This window comes from Marmota monax, unplaced genomic scaffold (assembly GCF_021218885.2).
Source record: "Marmota monax isolate L192 unplaced genomic scaffold, Marmota_monax_Labrador192_F-V1.1 WCK01_AAM20220418_F8-fsc00018, whole genome shotgun sequence".
NCBI classification, from domain to species: domain Eukaryota; kingdom Metazoa; phylum Chordata; class Mammalia; order Rodentia; family Sciuridae; genus Marmota; species Marmota monax.
The window spans coordinates 15,685,270-15,705,058 of record NW_026692201.1 but is presented as its reverse complement, the minus strand read 5'-3'; the positions used below and the strand labels follow the sequence as shown (position 1 = coordinate 15,705,058).

At 34.3% G+C, this 19,789-nt stretch overlaps 1 protein-coding gene across 17 annotated transcripts in view; it reads left to right on the top strand.

Moving 5' to 3' along the window:
- Mef2c (myocyte enhancer factor 2C) overlaps window positions 1–19,789 on the top strand; it is a 143,718-nt gene that overhangs the window by 50,996 nt on the left and 72,933 nt on the right. For 12 of the 17 annotated variants that reach the window (XM_058574549.1, XM_058574552.1, XM_058574568.1 and 9 more), the window contains 2 exons: window positions 1,271–1,466; window positions 19,380–19,583. In XM_058574549.1, the coding sequence (XP_058430532.1) occupies window positions 1,413–1,466; window positions 19,380–19,583 (258 nt within the window). In that variant the 5' untranslated portion in view covers window positions 1,271–1,412. The remainder of the gene's footprint in view (window positions 1–1,270; window positions 1,467–19,379; window positions 19,584–19,789) is intronic. The other 5 variants (XM_058574538.1, XM_058574532.1, XM_058574537.1 and 2 more) reach the window with 1 other exon arrangement.

Below are 19,789 nucleotides of genomic sequence, written 5' to 3'. Positions count from 1 at the left end.
CAGCTGATGATCAGACGGAATACCTAACAGCCTTCCTGTTCCAAGAACCTTGAACTGGAGCCAAATAATCTATTAAATAGTCAGGACATTGGCTTAGCGTTACATAATACATGTGGGAATTTATCAAGTCTGTGTCAGACATCAACTAAAATAAACAGGGAAATTCTGAACAGTGTGTAAAGTAGTTGTATTCATTGACATAAAATGAGATGAAATAATTGAAGCTGTTGCTTGCAAAGAAGAAACCATTGTGGAATGCTTTCTTGTTAACTTCCACATTTCATAGCAACTCATGCTCATTATGTTCAAATATTTTCAGATATAATTTAAAATTTACTAAAAATATATTTTAGGTATTCTGTGTTCCTTGAGTTTACCTCTTGTAATTGATGATCAGCACTTTGATTTTAATTCATGACCTAGAGCTCTCCAGTATATAATATCAAGCTTCTTTAATTTTGTATCTTACTCCCCAAAGAGATGTGTCTTATTTAAATGTTTAAATTTAAATGGCTTATTATAAAAATATAGTTTTAAATGGAATAATTAATTTGATTTTTTTGCACCATTTCTTTTCTATCATCTTTTTTTGATTCTTGTGATCAACATACAGTCTAAGGGCTTTCAAAAGGAGGAGATCTCACTGCTGACAGATGCTTATAACGTAAAATGAAATATACTACATTACTTTAACAGTGTTCTCAGAGCGGGGATTTTTTTTAAGTATGATTAAAGGATTTAGATTTAAATTAGTTGACATTTACATATATCAAATAGCACTTTCATAATCGTCCATCCTATTTGCATAACTAGGGACGTTATCACCTCTGCTGTCAAAACAGGAGATTGTTTTCCCTTCAGAAATGAATTAGCTGCCCTACTTAGCATACACAGGTATATAAAGGTTCATTAACTCCCTGATTTAGGTAATTTTTCATAACAGGAGGGTGAAAATTGTCACCTAATTTTATTAAAAAATATTAAGAAACTCTTTACCAAAAAAATGCATTTCAAGTGTTTGGCGTTAAAGCAGTTTTCATCATTTAAATGAAATGTCTTGTTAAATTACTTATGAGATTATCTTAATTACAAAAGCAAACAATTTCTACTTGATATGCTACTGAATATGATATACCATGTGCTTTAAATAAATATTTATTTTATTATTTTACTTCCATATAGTTTATTTCCTGGATGAAATTAGAGTATAATTGTTCTTTTGAAACTGGCTTGCTGTTAAAGTGTTATTTAATTTTTCTTTTTTGTTCAGCAGGAACGAATGCAGGAATTTGGGAACTGAGCCGTGCAAGTGCTGAAGAAGGAGATTTGTTCGAAGGAAACAGGAAAGAGAAAGAAAAGGAAGGAAAAAATACATAATTTCAGGGACGAGAGAGAGAAGAAAAACGGGGACTATGGGGAGAAAAAAGATTCAGATTACGAGGATTATGGATGAACGTAACAGACAGGTGAGTGGGGTAAAAATTTTCTTTGTATCTTTATTTCCTTAGATTATTTAATACATTTTCCTCAGGTACATTAAGGGTACTGAAAACATTTTGAACTGGTAGACATAAATGATAGGTTTTTGGAATTAAATGTGGCCAGTTTAAGTGCTTAAAGTCTTTTACACGTAAAAGGGAAAATAAAATCACCTTAACTGTTAGAAATATAGTTTAAACGTTCATGATTATTCACTTGTTACTTCAACATGAATTTTAAATGGGAGCTGTACTTGTATGACATGAATAGCTTAATAATTAGGAGTTAATAAGCATAGCATTGCTACATTGCACGCATCATCAAACAAAGATATTCTTATATTCATGGGAACTAGGCCTTTTGTGGTCATCCATTTGAAGGTTTGTAATATAGGCTAAATATCCTATCTAAAAATGAGTTTCATTCTTTTCACCATGAAAGGGCTTTGAAATGTATCCCAAATATTTTAAGATTGTACTGACAACAATAACAAAACACCCATACAAGATGTTAGTTAACATACGACATATAGGCAAGAACTTTCAGTTAATTCATACTATTTTCTTCAAATCTTGAATTTTATAAACATAGAGGCAGATGGTGTCATATTTCTTTCTAGAACTCCAAAGATAATGTCTGTATAAGACAATCAGTTCTGAAGACTTTACACATCCAAATGTTCTAGTTGACATTACAGACTAGAATGCCTTTGGTCTAATTCATGTGTCTTCACACTTGAGAAGAATAGATTTAGCTAGACTGTGTAAAGGCAACTTGGTGGTTTGTACACATACTAATGTTAAATATCAAGTAATATTTGATATTTAACATTAGTATTTAACTATTAGTGTCAAGTAATAGTCCTTGGGAGAAACTACAATGCTGCTGGACCCCAGCTTTTGCATATGAATCATGGAATGTGCAGAACAGCCATTCCTTGGCCTATTGCCTGTTTACCCTAAATAAAGACAGAGATAGTATTGGGATCATCCTACTGTGATTCCTCCCAAATAAAGATCCTTATCTCTGCTAAGTGTCCCTTTTTATCTTCCTAGACTTGCAAGGGAGACTAGAATAAATTCATTTTTCAAAACTCAAAGTTGAGATATATATATATATATACACACACACAAATATATATATATATATATATATATATATATATATATATTATAATGAATAGGAATTGTTATTTATGCCATCAAAGCTAGTAGGACATTAAAAACTCAGGAGATTTTTAGGTGTTCAAGTTTGTACCCCTTTAAATTACTATAAATTTTTAAGTTACACAGGCTAAAGGATGAATGATACAAAGATTTAAGATGGATTCCTTCTGGGTTTTCATACACATTCATTTATTACCATAGGTCAAGACAAACAGTAATAACTATCAATATTAAGGCATTAACTTTTAATTGACTTATAGCTTAAAATTGAAATTAAACTGAAGTATCAACTTTCATGTACCATTGACTGTCCAGAATTTGTTATTTGGACTAGAATGTATTTTGATTGCAGTCAAAAATCACATGAATTAGCTTTTACATTGTATTAATTAATAGCACCAGATAATTTTTAGGTTCATGAGATTCATTGTATCCTTCTCTCACTTAACAAACATAGAAGAAAAATTTGCCAAAAAAAACACATAAAACTCACGTAGGGTTACAAGAACTTTAGCATCATACTTTTGAGCTAACAAGTGAACTTTGAAACTTTAAATATCGTTGTGTTTACCTTTCCTATTGCTCTTACCTATGCTAAAAGCCATAATAATTTTAGGATAGGAAAAATTATTTAAATTTAGTTTAGTTTGACTTTTTCTCTGATTCTAAAAATAGATTCCTTGATTTTATTCTGTAGAATTTAGGATCCATTTATTATTTTATCCAGTCTATAAGTATAATAGGATGTTTAATCCAGTGCTCTTAAATGGAAGAAGTAAAATAGAAAATCGTTGTGACTTAATATGTATTTTAGTGATTGTTTTAGATGGCTGTTGCCCATTTTGATCAGCTCTCTTATATACTCAGGTTTTTCTTGCTTACCTCTCACCTCCTCTGAGAGTTGTCTCAAGAGCCTAAAGTATGTAGGTCACTTCTAATAGATAATCAAAACCAGCAGATCTATGGAGGCACCTCTAAACTGGGCTTCCTTTAAACATGCGTTCACATGTTAAGAAGAAGTATGCTAGCTGTTTTGCCCTTCTGAAGCTGTCCTGCCATATACAGTCTAGTAGGATCTCACTTTGGCTCACTGTCATGTTTCTTAAATGGGGTAAGAGCTGCTTTTCTATTGCACTTGTCTATTTGTCTCTACACAGAACAGGATATGTTTTTATCAGGAATAAAAAACAAAAACAAAAAAAAGTGACTTAAGGTGTACAATGAAATATGCTATGTGATAAATTGTGTATTAAAAAATGAAACTGTTATAAAACAGCCTGGCTAACTGTTTAAACTAAATTTTGCCTTTTAAAAAATTTTTGGCTTTTTTAGTTGTAGATGGATCTTTTATTTTATTTATTTATATGTGGTGCTGAGGATTAAACCCAGGGCCTCACACATGCCAGGCAAGTGCACTACCGCTGAGCCACAACTCCAGCCCCAAATTTTGCCTTTTTAAATGGAAGTACAGAACAGCTAAAATTCAGAATCTATTTGTATATGTAATACAATTTAGGGGAGGATAAAAATTAGAAGTTTTTTATTTTAAATTCTATGGAGTTTTAAGTTTGTGAAAATGACTTACTTTTTGATCTAGACAAGGTGGATTTCTTAAGGTAGTATATAAGTTAAATCATGAATTATCAGTTTATTTTACAGATATGTTCTGACAGCTTGATAAAAGTAGTCAATGATTATGTTCCAAGAACTATTTGTTATTCCATTTAATCCTTAGTAATCCTATTTTATAGCTGAATAAATGTATTTATTACATCAACAAATATTAATAGACTGCAGTTTTCCAAAAACCAAGCTTCAGTGACAGATAAAAATCTCATCCAGATAATTGTCCACACAAGGTCAGCAAAGCTGTTCACAAAGGACCAGATAGCACATATTTTGGGGCTGTGTTTCAACTACTCCACTCTCCCCTGGTAGCTTGGATACAGCCATACACAAGATGTAAATGAGTGAGTACGTCTGTGTTAAAGCTTTCATAACATCAGTTGAGGGGGACTTGAGTTGGCCAGTAGGCCACAGATCATAGGAGACAGGAACTATGGAAGTATGAGACGAAAATTTCATTCATGTGCTAGGAATGAAAATATGAAAGCACTATGAAATGTCAAAGAGGTATGGTATTTACCATGGAGGGTTGCAGAATGGCCTCTTTAAGGAAGTGCTAAGAGATGGGAGCTAAAAGATTAGTCAGGCGGGTGACAACATTCTGGAGGAAACAGAATTTGCCAAGCTTCTCAGGATAGGAAAGTGCTCGGCTGTGGAGTCAAAGAAGGCCACTGGGACTTGAGCCCAGCCTATAACTTTAGGAAGTTGAGAGGAAAGACTGAATGCTAGGCAGGACCCAGATCATGCAAAGCTTTGAATATCCTCATAAGCTTTGATGAAGATTATAAAGTTAATACCAGAAAGTAGCCAGAATTCAAGCCCAGATCTCTCATATTCAAGGCAAAACAAAGCATGTCTTGATGCATTTAGCCATATCATTGTTTCCCCTATTATATCATACAGCATCCAGTAAAATATACTGGCTAAGAGTATGTTTTTGTAGAAATTATACAAACTTAGTTCTACTTCCAGTTGCTGCATCCTTCACTAGCAGGTTACTCTGAGCCTCATTGCTCCTCAGTAGAATGAAGATTAAAAAAAAGAACCTACCTCACTGCATCACTGACGTAATGCAATGAGGTGATAAAGGGAAAGCACCTAGCACATAAGTGCTCCCTTAGTTGACCTAATAAAGACACATGCTCTTTGAACCATTAGCTCTTACAGTTAATATGATTTCTGTCAAAACAACTCCTCACAGGAGTTGCATACCGAAGAATGCTACCTGCATCTTCGTTTCAAGGGCGCTTTACCTTAAAAGGGTGTTAGAAAAAATGGAAGGAAAAATGAAAAAGAAAGCAGCAACACGAAGGTGCCTTCAGAAGCTAACAAGGGGCTTAGAATCACACCCCAGCAAGAGCCAGTTGATGCAGAGAGGATGGTGTGTAAACAGGAAAGCAAAATCACTCAGGACTTTTAAGAGCTGGGTTTATGATGATGATAGGGAGTATTTTCCTAAATTCTATGCCCAAGGGACTTTATTTTCAAATGTGTGTTGTTGACCAGATTGTTTTTAACTACTCATCACCAGTTTTTAAAAATCATTTCTAGCATCTAGTCTTTGCTAACAGCACAATTTCAGTTTCTTCAGCTACATTTTTTTCTTTTCACTTTTTAAGCATCTGCTTGAATTAGGCCATCATATACTCTTAGCCTCTTTCATATGATACCAATTTTTAACTATTGATGCCTGAAACAGGTTTTTAAATGAGTTTTGTCCTTACGTGACTCTTTTTAAAAGCAGAATATATTTAGAAACCTGTTGTATCTGTTATATTAAGAAGAAAGATATATAAGAATTAGGCTTGCTTAGCCTAAACTACATACTGTGCTCTGGAGAAAACTTGTATGTTTGTATTCGAATTTTTTGGCTTTCCTACTTTGGAAGAGATAGGAGAGGTAAAACCAAATTTGTTTATGAGACTTGTTATTTAAAAAAAGACACTTAAATATTTAGGTAACTATAATGGGAACATATTTGCAAATAACACAATTAGGGCCTAAAATATTAAAAGTTAAGAAAAAAAATATGTTAAAAATGCCTTAAGTTTTCTTTTTTCCATCAGATCTGGCACACTAATAGCTTTTGCCTGCAAACAAAATTTCATGTAATTATCAGTGCAATAACTGGAGCACAAATTAAAGACAATTAGCTACAGTCTCCTGTTAATAGAACAGAAGAATCCCCTTATGACTAAAAAGAATTCAGAGTTCATAGCTGTTAAATTTTCTAACATTTCCTCTTCTCGTGTTCCTATCTGTTTCTTTATGTGACTCATACATTATATGAAATGAGCTGAGGGAAAAAAAAGGCTGGAAAAATGTGCTCAATGTAGATGCATCATCTGACAGTTTCCACATACTGACATTTTTCAGCTAAATCTGATGTATTCTACACTAAACTAAAAAGGGATGGATTGATTCCCTCAAATCACTCTTTTGAAAAGAAAAACATTTTTTTTTTTTTTTGCTTCTTACTTTCTTCTGTTCTCCATTGTTTTCAGTCCTTAGAATTTTAGCTAAAATTTCAAAGGGATTTTTAATGTAACTTCCTTTCAAAGTGATATCCAGAACATCAGTAAAGGGTTAATTATAATACTAAATTTGGAAATTTCATCCTAAAAATCTTATATAAAATTTGTTGAAATTGAGACAGATGCATTGTTTAAATGTAGGCAACTGGTTAATTGAGAAATATGAATTAATTGCTTTGAGAAAGTCGCTGTATGGAACTCTGAAGAACAGTGCCATGCAGTCACACTGTCAGAGGCTTTTCTTTGCCTGAAAGAACAGAACTTCCAGGTTCATCAGTTTTATTTCTAAATACTATGGCAGAGTTGTCCTCCTTGGTCAAAGAATAGCTGGAAACTTTTTCAGCTTCAATGAGAAGCTAATCAATGCAAAAGTGTTCATTGATTTCTAAACCCCAAATAACCTTAAAATACCTTATAATGATAATGATATGTGCCTTTTTTTCCTAGTATCATTTCTTAATAGCTGACTGCCTACTCTACACTTGGATTAAAAATTAAACTAAACTCATTTATAAGTAAAATTAGGATGTATCATAGTAATATATTAAGATGTGGTACATCTCAGAATTGAATTAGAGAGTACATTGATGCATACTGGAGATGCCTACTTTAAAAGTTTCTCATGAATATTAGTTAAACCATTTTTCTTTAATCTTAAAATCACCAAAATCTTTATTCAGAGTTGGAATTACTGGTGATTGAAAAGATTGAGAAAGAAAACCAGAAGGAAAAAAATGGCATAAATTATACTTTTAAGGATTTCCAAATTAAGAACAACAACAAAAAAAAAGCAGTAGCCAGAGTGCTCACGTGTGTTTGACAGGACATCATAGCATTTACTTCTGTTTATCCCAGCAATTTGAAATAATTCCTAGCAATTTAAAATTATTCCTAGCAACTTTGAAAACAATTCACAAGTGATCTCTCCACTGTGAAGTTGAATCATAGCAATAGTGTATGACACACACTGTCTGCATTCTCTACAGTGTATGACATTTATGTTTTATTCTTTTGAGGCAGGGTCTTGCTGAATTGCTGGGGTTGGCCTCAAACTTGCAATCCGCCTGCCTCAGCATCCAGAGTCTCTGGGGTTACAGTCATGTGCCACCATATCTAGCTGATGTGTGACAGTTTATATTTATAAGTTCTATCTATTCCACTATTGCCAGAAAGATATCCCAACTGCTGTCAAACCCATTCATTAGATTTCCTTTGGTAGTGGTAAATCCAGGAGAAGCCAAAATTTTCACAAGGGAAAGAATTCTGTCACTTTGTGTAAAAAATATATTTTGGAATTGAGGGGCGTGTTGTCTTACAGTGTTTTATTACTTCATTTATAATTTCTATATCTCACATAATTTCTATTCAAAACTGTGACTTAAAATATTCTGTTGCGTTTATGCATTTTGTGTAAGAAGTTGACATCAACAGCCCTTTCACCTGTGAGTCCATGTACACACAGTTCTGCTTACTACAAGTCATTTTTTGCTTTGCAAAAGGCAAACTATGTATGACACTAAATAACTGAGAAACCAGCACTAAAAATACTAACATTATAAATAAACCACATAAATTAAGAGATTTCTTTCAAATTGTAGATTAAAAGACGTGTTGCTAAATATTTCAAAGACCATGTCCTTTGCAGTCAAAATTCCCCTTAAAACATTATAATTTATCCATTTAAAATGCAGCACCTTCAAAAATTGATAGGGTGAAAGTATTTTTAAGGTTTATATCCTATTGCTCTCTAAGTGAAAACAATTTGGAAACATTTTTTTGAGAATAATGGCTGTGGCTAAGAAAAAAATTAAATAACATAATTAAATTGAAGTAAATTAAAATTCCATAATTTGCAGTGTGCATTTGTGTTTCTCTTGAAATATGTTGGACCATTAATAGGAATAAGAGAACCAATTTAAATGTTTGGAAATTTGACTTTTAATTTTAAATTGGAACAGTTTAGTTTAAGAAATCACTAACATTTAAATAACATTTCAACAAATGTAACTGTTTGGAAACTACAACCGAGACAGCCTCCTGCCTTCTGTCTTGCAAGGATTGATTTGGAAGGCCCTGAGGGAGAAAATATTGGAGTTAGGAGGTAAAACTGAAGCCATTGTGGAAAGGAAGAAGTTACACTCTTCCTGTTATGACAGGAAAACATAGACAAATGTGCTTCCTGAGCTTTTGCTCAGCAGGGAATGAAGCATTCTTTGACCTTTACCTTAGGTACATTTTGGCTTTGTTGAACTAGTAAACATGTTTTTGCCCCAAAATATTAATCTGGCTTATGTGATTCATTGCAGTTTCAGATTATATATCTTATGTAGATGAGGTAGAGAAACAGAGGTATTTATTTTATGACTGCTTCTACAGATTGGATTTAGAATGTAAATCAGCCCTTTAACAAACCAAGCAGATCTGAACTGCACATATACAAAATTAAAAGCATATTGCATTATAGTCTTCTCTTTTAAAAGCCAAAAACACTCCTAGACTTAAAAATAGGCCACAATAAAATCTTTTAAATCCTAGCAAATTTCATCATTTTAAATCAACCTTCCCTTTCCTCATGGAGACAAATGTATCAGAATATTGAAACCCAGACTTTGTGAGTTTGATAATAAACACTCAAGTTCATGAATATGCACTCAATTATTTGGGATCAGATTTACTGTTTATTATTTTCCCTCACAGTACAGTGCACAAGATGTAAAATTTTATTTTGGGATTTGGGTTGTTGTCTTAGGGTGAGGAGTTGGTAGAATTATGAATTTTATACTCTTCAGCCCTTATGTTAATCCTTTTATCTTGTTCAGAATTTTAGGAACTACTGCTTGAAAATCCTTTGCAAGTACTACTATGTTTCAGTGAAACACACTCGGTTTGCTTGAGGCTAGCGAGGACAATGGTCCTCTTTGCAGCAGAACACACTGCTGTCTCATCCTTGCAAGTTGTGCTGGAGGGTTACAAGCACATGGTAGCAGTCTGCTTAAAAGAGTCCCTCACTGCTCTTTAAAGAGCCTTTCATTTAGGATGGCAGGCCCCGTCATTGTATAAAGGAGTGCTTGTCTAGAACACAAGTCTGCAGTTGCATTGCTTCCTCCCACCGAGAGTAATCATCAAGCCTAAAGCTCGCAAGCCTTTCTAATGACAGACTGAATTAAACAAAATAAAACTAAAGAGAAATACTTCAGAACAGTCGTACCATTACTTACTGTCAGGAACAAGGGAGGGGGGAAATGGAGCATTTAGGAGGGCATTTCCCTTTTTTTCAATTAAAGATTGTTGTTACAGACTCTTGACTCCGTCCCTAACCCTTTAAACACATAGGGAGACCCAGTGGCTCCTGGATTACAGAGTTCTTTGTCTCTATGTACTGTCCATCTTCTTACTCATTAGCCATTCAGCTTGCCTAATTGGGAAGAAACAGATATTATCCAGGTGGGGGGATGAGGAGAATGAGATCTAAAATATTTTCGTAGGATGAAAGTTATAGCTATCATGATTCTATTTGAAGAAAGAAATGACTAAATATAAAAATATTGACAATAGAATTAGATGGGTATATTAGTTCCAAATATATTATAAAACCAAGAAATTACTGTTATTTCATGAGTAAAAGAAATAGGCAGGGTAGAGGTATAGCTCATAGGCAGAGCACTTGGTTAACATGTGCAAAGACCTGGGTTTAATCCCCTGTACTGCAAAAATGAAAAAGGGGACATGGGTAAAAATAGTCCACTCAGTGAGTACTATGCAGTTTGACTAATATTAGGCCAAACGTATTCTGATTGGTAGAAAGAAGTATTTGTGACTATAGGTAAAGTTAATGTTGCTTCCGAAGTCCTTTAAGTTAGGCTTCAGTTATTCTTATAGATGTGGGTACCTTCTATTGCCAAAGGCCCTTCTCCTTCATTGGTTCACAACTCTTTCCTGTAAGGTGCAAGAACTCCTGCTATTAATATGGAGGAAAGCTCTTCTAAGGTGACTTTTTGAATAAGACCAGGACTAGGATGGTGAATGGAGGGAGGAAGGGTGTGGAGTGGAGACAGATCATGAAATACCCTTTCCATATGCAGTCATTTGACTAGCTTCCCTGCCCCACATGAAATGACATAGAACATGTCCTCTGTTTTCAGAACTTGTTGTTTACATTGTGTGTAAATCAGAGGTACATCTTTTTTATTCTTGCTATAATCAGGCATGTGTTTGCTACCAAAATATTTCCCATGTTGTGAAATGTAAACCTCCATAAATACAAAAATAGTATGGACCCACTGATGCCACACATGGTCCTCACTAGCTTCAGTGGAAATGACCTGAGTGTCTGCAAGCAGCCTAGGCTGCAGAGATACACAAAAGCAGCTTTGTTTTATAATAGAGACCCAGAACAACTTGTTCTAAGTTTAGTATCTTTTTTACTTCAACCTAGAAAGTTATCCTTACATTAATTAATTTTGCTACTACTCTATCCTTACATTAATTAAAGTTATCCTTACATTAATGTTACTACTACTACTATCCTTACATTAATTAAAGTTTCCTTACATTAATTAATGTACTACTCTGCTTGTACTCATCAGAATTTCTGGTGGTTTTTAATGTCACAAAAGATAGTATCTGTATCCCACTCAATTATTACTTGACTGGTCCATGCTGTGCTAAACTTCAGCCCATGAAATGTACAGTCAACTAAAAGAGGGAAGAATCGCTGACTAGAGAAGGATGAATTTTGTGTGAAAAAGATTCTATTCCTAGTCCATCCAGAACTAGTTTTGTGGCCTTGGATAAGGCAATTCAGCTCTTGTTTATATGAGAAATGGGGATGATGAACTGTGTCATCAAATGTCTTCAAGGAGATACTGTCAAAAGTAGCAAGATAGCTTATTATATAAAGACTTTGAACGTCTTTCAAAACTTTGCCAAAGTCAATACTCTTCTCTAAAAGTAGTATTAGATGACATATGATATGTTCCAATTTCATCAACAAACTCATACACAAAATTTGTTGCAATTGTTTTTCTTCTGCTCAGTTTCACCAAATGTTTGTTTTTACTTTAAGTTAAAGCAACAGAAAAGTAAAACAACTATGTGAAATTTTCCTTTCTTGGTGGCAGACTTCCTGTTAACATAGTCTAAACATGAGTAAGAATTTTCATTTACCTATTCCTTTTTGATTGCAAGAAATGCATAATTCCTAGATTCACCTATCCCCTCATTCATTATATAAATATCTTGCCAAGTATTGTTCTTGAACTTAAATTATAAAGATGAACAGAAGGTGGTCCAGGCTTTCAAGGAAAGCCCAGGATCTAGTTGAGAGATACAGTCTAATATAGACATAGCTAATAATTGTAATAAAAATTTATAAGTCCTGAAAGAGCAGCCTTTTGCAGTATAGAAGAAGAAATAATTGAGCCTGGCATATCAGAAAAAAGATACTGCGTGCCTTGTGTAATGTTTCACAGTGACAAGTCACTTATACTTGTACTATGTCTTTTGGAAAACTCCATAAGATGCCTATTAATTCCTCTATTTTACAAGTGGGGAGATAGGTTCAGATATTTTAAGCAATTTACCCAAGTGCATACAGCTCATAAATAACATGGCTCAGACATGGTTTTCAATCCTCATGTTTTTGCTTCTTACTACGTTGACAGTAATGATGCACAGTAATGATACCCTACTTCTTTAAAAATATTTTAGGGATAGGAATATAACTCAGTGGTAGAGGACTTGCCTAGCATGTGAGAAGCCCTGGGTTTGATCCCCAGCACTGAAAAAAAAAAGTGATAATGTGTATTTCCTACTTCTTCAATTTGGACAGTTATTTTTCTGTGCATTTTCAACACATCAGGTATAACATTGCTGAAATTCTTGGCAATCTTTTGCATCTCCTCGAACTATAAAAAAAAGGGACTTCATTTTATTTTTGGTATATGTAAATTTTAAGTGATAGTTATAAGGTATTGATGAAATCAAGTAGACAAAACATAAAACATTCTATTCATGTCACTAACATGTCAACATGAAACTGTAGCAGGAAATGCTCGTTTTGAAATGTATACAAACCGCTTTAATTCTCCCCTCGGTAGTGCACGTATAGAATCTGAATATCTAAAAACTAGAATAAATGTTCCAGTCGTTTCCTTCTTAACTCGGAAACACCTTAGACAGAAACCTTGATATCCCCTCCATTTGAGCATGTTCAGGGAAGAACTTGGTGAAACCAGGCCCACTAGGTACACTCTGGTTCATTCTTGGACAGTTCTCATCACTAGATTTTTCTCTTCTTTTGAACTCCTTACTCTTTTCAACAGTGCTTTCTAACTGTATTCTATAAAACAAAACCAGTCACTCGTATGCCTCTTTACATGGCCTCAGCATTTTAGACCTTGGAAAATGTTTAACATTCAATTTATAACTTTTTTTGGGGGGGAGGAGGGAGTAGCATTAATCATACCGGATTTCCTTAATGGCTCCTCATACAAAATTGTCTCAGACCCTACATCAGTCTGTTCGCCATCCTGTAGATGATCTAATTTAGTCAATGTCTTCTTAACGTGTAACTCTCAACACTGATTATAGTGCCAAAGGTGTTTCTGACTAACAGAAAGATCAGAATCGTAATTAATTCTCATTGTGGAACACAACAATTTTAGATCCTTTTCCCCAAATCAGTGACCATTAATCTTCCTCAAACTTGGGCTTGTGTAATATTAATGCAGACTTTAAAATTACCTCTGTTTGATTCATCTTGTTTGTGGCAGAGCTTCCTAAAGTCTATAGAAGGAGCTGAGGATGCAGACTCTAGCAGCCATGAGCTAACTCTGTAGCCCAGACTTATGTTCTACACAAAGCTAGTAAGCATTACCTTCATCTAAGCCACTGATAAAAATGTTGCCTGGGAACAAGAAAGTTGTTTACCTCCATGGAACTATACTAGAGACTTTTCCTTAAACGTAACACGGATAAGTTAATTCAACCTCTATAAGTATAGTTCTTTAGTCATGTATAAACCAGCTAACTTACTATCAGCCAGTCTCAAATATATAATATTGTGCATGAGGATTTCACCAGACCTTCTGCCAAGTACATATTCTTTAAAAACTCAGAACTCTTCAGAAAGTTCAATTAAGTTTTTGCTCAACAAATGCAGTCATCCTGAACCCTTGATCCTCCCCTTTCTCTCTGTATCCTGTGATTGTAAAATGCAATTTTTATCTTTGGATTTTTCCATCCTTCATGATGAGTCATCCAGGCAAGGAATAAAAGCTATTCTACTCTGAACGTCTTGAAATATTTGCCTTTAAGTCTAGAGCATCTGTACCTACATCTTTCTTTTCAGACATTATCTAATTTCTGTCATAAATTCCAGAATAATATAATTACTTTCTCTCAAGATTCATGTCACTAACATGTTAACCAAACTTTTAGTTTAAAAAAAAAAGTATACATATCCAGAATCTTATTTTTGAGAAGTTAAATTGTCAAAATATAAGCAAAAAAGTACCTACTACTAGCAGAAAACTATTCTGAGACAATCAGACTTTAAAATAGTATTTCCATTCCACATCCACTCCCTCAGCAAAGTGTGCCCAAGTGCCTGGTGCTAGGAGCCTGCCTGTGACCAGATGGAAGGGGAGAGGGCATCAAGCCACAGTTGCTCTTCATCAAGTACAGGATAAGAAATGACCAATATGGTTGATTTTATTTCATATTCGTCTTGATTGGTTTAACACCTACTATTATTTTCCTTGATCACTATAGAGAAAAAGTTGTCTGAAAACAAAAACTAAATTCACCCAACTCTGGATGAAAACACAATTCCAAATCATTAGACATGACTAAAAATATAACTCTATTGGCCAAGTAATGTATTTTGTTCCCAATAAAAAAAAAATTTCCTTTCAAGTGTTAAGGAGTTAAATGACTTTTCTTTAACCACAATGAAGTGACATAAACAAAAGAGATATTATTTCATGTAATAGAAGCCACAGCACCCAACACAAATGTCTGCAATGGAGAATATTCAATAAATATCTTTTAGCATAATGTTTGGCATATAGAAAATGCTTAATAAAAATGAATCAGATTTTTTTATGTTTCTTTTGAGTGGATTATCTTAACTTCTTCATAACTGAATTTTATGTAGCTGTTTTTGATGAACGTGTCTTTTATCAATTGCAAATTCTAATTTTAATTTCTGATTCATACCCCATAAATTCTTTAACCATTGTCAACAAAGTGGTGTGATACCTGCCCTTATGATAGGATTTAAAACTCAGGGTTACTATGAAACTTAATAATGAAATATTTTCTTACAACATGATCAACAACATTTGGGGCTATTTAAAGATTCAACAGGTAAAGAAAATAACATAAAATGGTCAGTGTTTACAGTATAGTTTTGCCTTCCATGCATATAGACTTTATTAAATCTCTTTAGTTCTGAAAACTAGATGTTGAATTACAGTGCCCACTTAAATAATATTGGCTTTATTCTTTTCTGGATGCACCTTGATTAATGAAAACACTGGGAAAAAACATCTCTTTACCTAACTATTATAAAAACAGCATTCTGTCTCACCTAAGGTTTTCAAAATATGCTATTGAAATAGAAATATGGCCTCGTTCCCATTACCAACTATTGTCAAGTTATGAAAAATGTAATCATTACAATACATTATTATATTTAAGTATAAAAGCTCTGGATTGCAATCTGTGTCACTGAGTGGCAGATTTAAAACGAAGAGTAATATTCCAGATCTCTTTGGAAAACTTAAAACTTAAAAACAATTTTACATAATGATGAACAATGAGAAAAAGCATTATAGAATACATTTTGAGTATGCTACGAAGAAAATGAACATAATACAGAATTAAATTTAGAGCAATTAAGAGTAGATTTTGAAGATATTTTCTTAAATGCTTTAATATAGTCATCATTTCAGTTCGCAGTTTTAATGAAAAGAAGCTATATGCACTGACTTTTTCGACAGGTATTATTAAATAAGTATGCATTATCCAGCAGCCTATTTGATTACACAAAAGTTGAGGTGAATCTAAGAGTAAACACAAATGTAGTTTTAGTGATATTTTTGTACAGAAATACACTTTGATGGCAAGTGTTGTAACATGCTAAATTCTGAGGTTTGAATATGATAGAAACCATACTGTATGAGACATTCCACCTACAGTTTGTGGTCATGAAGTCTGATTAAAAGTAGTTTGAGACATGAAAGTATTTTAGGCCAGTGCCTTCTGTTTCAAATATATTTTATAGCCTATTTCACTGGGTAAAATACCAGCATGCAGTTATAGTTTCATATCTAAATTGCATCTGAAAGAAACATTAAATGACATTTTGAATGGCTCTATGTAATTAATGATTATATTTCTTTATCCATTCCAAAAAGGTGGTCTCTAGCCCATCCTTAATATCAGTTGTAACTTATCTGAGTGAACCAGAACAAAGTTTCTAAAGTAGTGTGGTAATCAGATATGAAAATAAAATCTTAGCTGTATTTTTTTTTCAGAAGCACTTGAGAAAAACAATTATCATAAATAGAAGGTGAGACACTGGAAATGATTACAGAAAAAAAATTGTCCACATTGAATGCAAGCAACATCTGAATAGATTCAGACTAGCTGATGTGTGCTGGCTGATACCAAATGCTTTTTTCTGCACAGTATGGTCAGCAGGGATAGTTCAGCTTTATCTTTCCATTGGGAGTAGCGGCTGCCTCAAGTAGCCCTAATCAGTGGACTCTTCAAGACACCAAAGCATGTATTTTGTTAGTTCATTTCCTGCTTAGTCAACTAAGAAATGGATGGGAACCAAGATTTATGGAGCATTTACGCTAAACTCTGTACTCTGTACTGCACATACATTATTTTATATAATTCTCACAGCGAACCTGACAGAAAGTATTATCTCCATTTCATAGATGAAAAATCAAACTCCAAGAAGTTTATGTGAATTTCTCATGTGTAGTAAAGAGCACATTCAGCATTTAAATCCAGGGTTATCTGAATCTAGACTCCACATTCTTTTCCTTTCTTCCATGCTACCATCAGTGCCAATACAATAAAGTTAGATACTTATTATTAAGTAAAAGTTTATCTTTTAAAAATTCTATGTATGAATTTTCCCAGAAAGAAGTTATCACATAATTTTATATAGCATACAACAACTTGTTACTTCTAAAGACTTGACACAATGGTTTTCCCTATTAAGTTTTTATTCTACAACATTTACGATGTACTTATATATGTCTACTGCTCTGGGCACCAGGATACAGCAGTGAGCAAAATGAAAATAGCACATACCCTTGTGAAAATATATAAATTAAATCATGACAAGAAATATACAAATTATAATATGTAAGTGCTGTTAAGGAAAAAGGAAAGGTGAAAAGTAAAACAATAGGGGCTGAGGTTGTGACTCAGAGGTAGAGCCCTCGTCTAGCATGTGCGAGGAGCTGGGTTTGAGCCTCAGCACCACATAAAAATAAATAAAATAAGGGCATTGTGTCCAACTACAACTAAAAAAAAAAAAGTTTAAAAAAATCCTAGCTATCTTTAAAAAAAATAGTTAAACAATAACTAGCTACCAAAATGGGGAGGAATGAGAAGACTGGGGTCCAGGTTTTCTGTCTGCTAGCCATGGTTTCTGTCAATACATTTATTTAGGTGTTGGGGTTGGGAGTAGGAGTGGAAGGAATAATTCAAAGCTCACTCTAAGCTGAGCAAGATGGTATAGGCCTATCATTCTAGTGGCTCAAGAGGCTGAGATAGGAAGATCGCAAGCTTGAAGCCAGGCTCAATAACTCATTGATGTTCTAAGCAATTTAATGAGATCCTATCTCAGAATAAAATCTAAAGGACTGAGGATGTAGAATGTATCTCAGTGGTAAAGTGTCCTGGGTTCAAGCCCCAATACCAAAAAAAAAAAAAACCTTACTCTGAGTAGAGAAAGAGGAATGAGGGTAAGGAGGAGGAAACAGAAAGGGGAAATACTAGGAACTGAAGTGGAACAAATTATATTCCATGTTTGTGTGATTATGTCAAAATGAACCCCAATATTATATGTAACTATGATATACTAATAAATAAGTAAAAAAAAAAAAACACCTCAGTCTTGAGTTTGGATGGCTGAGCTTATGAAGAGATAGTGAATCCAGAAGGGGAAGTAAATTGAAAAGTAAAGATAATGAGGTTGAGCTTTGGAGATTTTCTATTCCTAGGACATTTTGATCGATGTAGGACTGCAGAACATCCATTGGGTATCTGGAGACAGAAAGAGAGAATGGATCTAGATTTAGGAATTACAAACACATGGTAGAAAAAAATTGGGCTGGCCTCTGCTGGATGTGAAGGTGAGAAAAAAAAATTAACTAGTCCCTACTGAAATCAGTAGCTAAAATAAGTTAGTCAACATTTCTCAGAGTGTATGCCTCCAAAACCTAGTTCTCAAGAATCATAGTGTTAAAATAAACAGAGAAACAAATGATTCTGTCAGCCATAGGATGAGAAAGCAGGTTAAACAAAGGTTTAAATCATTTCTTAGGCTCCTTCCCAAACATACTGGGCCACTGAACTTTTCTCGAAGGAGTATTTTACAGGATTGCTCTTCTGCATAATACGTACTGGTAAACACTAAGCCATATACCGCCTTGTAATTGAAAATGTTCATTCCTTTTTGGTGGGCACGCTGGAGTGCAAGCTGAAGTTCAATCAAGAAAAGACTGAAATGGAAAGAGTGAAAGATATTGCATTTACTTTTGGTGGGATTGACAGGTAGGAAGAGAACAGTGCTAGAATGGAAGCTGTTGGGGACAGCTCATGAGGAGAAAGACAGAATTTACAGGTTGAGATGAACTGAAGAGGGAATGATTGCAGGCAGAGAGATCCTCTAGGACAGGAAGCTGCGAGGCTGGCTGAAAATGAAATGATAAGGACACGAGTGATTGAGTCGCCTGGGAAATAGACAAGTGTGAACTTGAGAAATATTTTGAGGGAAGGAATTATGGGATTGTTGGTAGAGTAAAGAAGAAAAAGTCAAAAATAGCAATACAGTTTCTGGCCTGAGAAGGGAAAATAGATAAGCAAAAGAATAAAAATCCTCACAGTATTATGGCTAAAGTACTTCCCAGTGCTTTGATGGATTTCTAGAAAACAAAATACAAATTTGAGAACACAGTCAAGGTTTACAGTGTTTTCAATGAAGTGGCATGAGACTGAACAATAAGGAAAATGTTAAGAAATATGAGCAGTTCTCTAATCACCTTCATTAAGTTGCTGTATGTTAAATCTTACATTTACAGTTGCATGTTCTCAAACAAGCTAAGAATGTCACATTTTAAAATTCTAAGCAGAAATTCTATTTATTTGCTTTCTCTCCAAATGTGTTAGTGCCCAAAGCTCTGACAATTACACACCATTGTTTTCTAAAGAAAAAACAAGTGTAAACACAGATAGACCACACACACACACACACACACAAACACACAATGCACAAGTATTTTTTTCTTAAAAAAAAAATTTTTGCCTGCTATCTGTTTTCCAGGTGACATTTACAAAGAGGAAATTTGGGTTGATGAAGAAAGCTTATGAGCTGAGCGTGCTGTGCGACTGTGAGATTGCACTGATAATCTTCAACAGCACCAACAAGCTGTTCCAGTATGCCAGCACCGACATGGACAAGGTGCTGCTCAAGTACACGGAGTACAACGAGCCGCATGAGAGCCGGACAAACTCAGATATCGTGGAGGTGAGAGAGCGAGCTTCTGAGCCCCAGGCTTTGGCAGAGGATTGTGGGGTGTGGGTCTCTTCCACCATACACACACCCCCTTTTGCCTAATCTGTTCACGGTCTCATAGATATCTACTCAATTATTTCCCTCCCAGTGTCCTCAAAGTGCAAGTTAAAGTGATAGGATAGGGACAAGATAGAATCTTGCCTTTGTTGGAAATCAAG